At 33.7% G+C, this 3,807-nt stretch overlaps 1 protein-coding gene and 1 long non-coding RNA gene across 4 annotated transcripts in view; both read left to right on the forward strand.

The window, feature by feature from the left end:
• LOC105171094 (aldehyde dehydrogenase family 3 member F1-like) overlaps positions 1-3,807 on the forward strand; it is a 25,391-nt gene that overhangs the window by 16,541 nt on the left and 5,043 nt on the right. Inside the window, exon 4 of one of the 3 annotated variants that reach the window (XM_020696592.1) lies at positions 2,434-2,472. The exons of 1 other annotated variant lie outside the window; for it this stretch is intronic. In XM_020696592.1, coding sequence (XP_020552251.1) covers positions 2,434-2,457 — 24 coding nt within the window. In that variant the 3' untranslated portion in view covers positions 2,458-2,472. Of the gene's footprint in view, positions 1-2,433; positions 2,473-3,128; positions 3,150-3,807 lie in introns of those variants that run through there. One more of the 3 variants, XM_020696593.1, reaches the window with a different exon arrangement.
• Positions 836-2,172, forward strand: LOC105171093. Its single transcript, XR_848540.2, has 3 exons — positions 836-1,074; positions 1,296-1,656; positions 2,039-2,172. It is a non-coding gene; the product is annotated as an uncharacterized LOC105171093 (long non-coding RNA).

The following is a 3,807-nucleotide window of genomic DNA, read 5'->3' on the forward strand; positions in this document are numbered from 1 at the left end:
TCTACACAAAAGATCTAAGGCGAACTAAAGAAATTCTGGTTCAATGGCACGAGCAGACTGAGGCAGAAGCCACTTTGGAACCGCTGGAGAATTTCATTGCCCAATTCCCACACTTTAGCCTTGTGGACAAGGCTGATTTCAATGGACCGGGAATTGATACAACTAGGCTTGCATACATTGTTGAGCTTGGGCTACCTTCAAACCCAGTAACCAGGCCCAAAAGAAGGCCATAGAGACCAGCCCCATATATGAACTAAAAGAAGGGAAGTCTGATCCAACTAGTAGTGAATAGGGTTGCATGTTAGTACTAAATCAAATGATGTATGACACTTTTCTTTCATCTAGTTAGAGTACAAAACAATAGTTATTGAGCAACATAATTAAAAGGAGTTGTCAAGAAGGAAGTTCCCAAAATGAAAAATTTCAGTTTCTTGTCTTATTAGCTCTCTCTCTCTCCTCCACTATGTTTTAATTCTTAGTCCTTAGTCTAACACCAAACAATCAAAATATTTTCCTTATATATTCATTTTTACTTCAACTTTTCTTATGTACCACTTTATATACTAAACAAACAAATTCTTAGAAAATACAATGGAGCATTTACCCTATTTTCTTATGACATGGTTTTCTTTTACTTTTTTGCAAAACCATAGGAGGGATTTTTACATTTTACCCAAACAAAACCTATGCTTGTAACTTAGCAAACATGTCGAGACTGATATTGCTTCATTTTAAAAAATATAGAATGATAATTTATTTTTATTTAATTTTTTTTGGGGAGGGGAGGGGGGTTTGAATTTCTTACACATTTCCTATCCTATATCAAATGATTTGACCCACAGAAAAATACAGAGTAGAGATCTCACTAAGCACATAACGTTACTTGCCGGGCTCCAGGTTGCCCTTTAATGCATAATCCCAAATCCCAGATCACAGAATTAGAAGCAGCAACCTACCTACTGATCACAAAAAGAGAAGGAACCTTCCTCTCTCAAATACTTCAAACCATTTCTTCTTCTTCTTCTTCTTCTTCAGTTGGCGTTGCTCTGTCGCCTCGCTGCCCGCTCCTCTCAGGTTATCATATCATTACCTAATTTGTACGATTCGGAAATTTCCCTTTCTTTTGTTTGGTGTTTTTCTCAATTTATTTTTTCAATCTTATTATTTTAACGAAAATTTATCAGGAGCTTCTTCAAGAATTAATATTCATGCATATGCAATCGGCATTTTTCAACTGAAACTTGTCTGTTATATATACTTGTATCTATGTATTTACATGCGCCTCTTGAACACAGGTATTGGGCATCGCATTGGTAAATAATGTTAATGGTTAACTTCGAACCCCATGGCCATGTATTTACGTAGGATTTATAGATCTAAATAAATAATTAGAAGACAGGAAAAACAGGTTCAGGGGAAGGTCCGTCCATTGATTACGTCGTCTATTGTGAAAGAGCACAACTGGTAAATCTGCCAGAATTATATATATTTTTCCTATGGGGTGGGGGGGACCCAAGCTCCTCTTACAAATCAATTGAGACTAGAGGAATAACTGGAAACTTGGTGATCTAGACATTTTTTTTCCAAAGAAAGGGAAAAAAGCCCTGGTGTTACACTGAGCACCTGGCCTCTTATTCTCTCCCGTCTCGACTGCTGGTATGTGCTTTCTTCTCCTATACTTCTTTCCTTCATCTTCTTGTTTCTTGTTTCTACCTCTTCTTTGGAGTTCTGCCACCACCTTTCTGTTTTCTTGGGCGTTGGATGACCTTTTCTCGATTCTCATTTGCTTTGTGATTACCAATAGAAATTTCACAAGCCGGAAGGTGCAGGGTGAGATCGATCCTGTGCACAAGAATAAGAAAATCCAACAAGTTTATTAATTAACTAATTTGATGTAATTCTCTACCTGCTAGGTTGTGTTTGATTTGTTAAGTTAAAACTGTAAACATCTTTGTTGTTGTGTTCTACTTGTATTTTGTAGAGATATTTTAGAGGATTACAACTCTTTGACTTAGAGGTATCTAATATTTGAATGCAGTAAATAAAAGTGAAGGGTGAGAGTCGTGAAACATTAAGAGCAACAATGGAAGGGTCACAAGGAGGAGGATCAGAGAGAGAAAAGTCCAATTCATCATCATCCACTACCCCAGTATATGCTGTCGCTACTTTCTGGAAAGGTACTATTCACACAATTTGTTTTTTTTTTTTCCTTACAATTTTCTGTTATTATCTACTTACTTCTTGCTATGTTTCTTAGTTTATGTGCTAGGATAGTACCTTTACTGATCATTGACTGCGAATCTAGTTATATTGCTGCATATTTTACTGTGTACTTCTGGCATGTACTTAGGCCCATTACAAAGCGTGACTGGGATGGATAGACCCATCCAACCAGTCTACTCATGCGTTCCCTTTGCAATACTACGGCACGAGTTACTGGAGGAGGCTGAAAGCTAGGAGATGCTTCTTTTTCCTCAGATTTTGTTTCTATTATGACCGGTTGTATATTATTTATAGCTTTAATAATCATTTCAATTTTATTATGAATTGATTGTATTTGTTCTCTTAAAATATTAAGGAATAAATTCGTATAATTTTTTTGTTCAAACATATTATTAATATGCTTACAAGTTACTGTAAGGGTGTCTGTTTCTGTTAATTTAGAAAAGGCTGTAAAATTATGAATTTTTCCATTCTTTTCAATATGAAAAGATTGTTGTGGAGGGTAAAGACCTTGATAAACTTTCCCTGATTCTAGTCTATAATTTCTTTCTATAACAGAAATATAGTTTTTGACATATGTATCAATAAACCATGTCACAAAAGGAATTAAAGCATTTTTTTCTTTGCAAACCTTATAAAATTCATCTTGAAAATATAACATTTCTTGCTTATCAAAGCTTTGAAAAAACCATTCTCTGAATTGGCTATAACCTGCGTCTTTAAATTCTTCTGAAATAATTTTTCTGGCTGGAGAGCCAGGGCTAAAATCTATAATAGAGCTATAATCCATTAAATATTAAACTCCATTTCTGGCATAGTCGGTTCTAACTCACTATTATCCTGAGTTTGATTATTAGCTTCTCTTACAATATTTTGTATGTTGATATATAATTTTTCTGTAACAGGAGTAAATATTTCTGTTTCTCTTATTTGAGAAGTAGAGGCTCTAGAAGGCATAGGAGATTCTACCCTATAATCTATAGGTGATATGTAAGATCTCATTGAGTTACATTTCTGAAATAGTAATGATTTAGAATTTGTTTCAAATTTGATATTTACAGTTCCTTCGTTATTTTGAAGAATATCTATAATTTTATTATGATCATGTATTTGTGGCCTTTTAGGTACAACTTGTTCAATTATCCAATTTTCTGGAAAAGTTATTTCTTCCCATTTAATAGGTCTTCTTGTAGTAATACTTGAATTACTGAAATTAGTCTCAATTAATATAGTTTCATTTCTTGACTTATCAATCCTTTTACATTGTGGATTTAATGTAAATAAAGGCTTATAATATATTCTATAACAGATACATATTACTTCTGTTCCAGGCATATAATCATAACCATGAGTTTTAACATTTAATGTTAAGGCATCTAATATATTAATATCAGATAAAGATAATTGTAAATTTGGATATACATTAAAATAAACTGGTCCATGTGCCAGACTAGACTGTATTATGCCCATAAGTGATTGTTTCCAATTTAAATTTCTACTATCTCTTAAAGCTGCAATAAAACTTTCTGGTAAACCTTCTAAAGTCAAAGGTTTAAATGCAATTTGTACAAGTCCTATATGTAG

Source organism: Sesamum indicum, linkage group LG9, assembly GCF_000512975.1.
Source record: "Sesamum indicum cultivar Zhongzhi No. 13 linkage group LG9, S_indicum_v1.0, whole genome shotgun sequence".
Classification (NCBI taxonomy): domain Eukaryota; kingdom Viridiplantae; phylum Streptophyta; class Magnoliopsida; order Lamiales; family Pedaliaceae; genus Sesamum; species Sesamum indicum.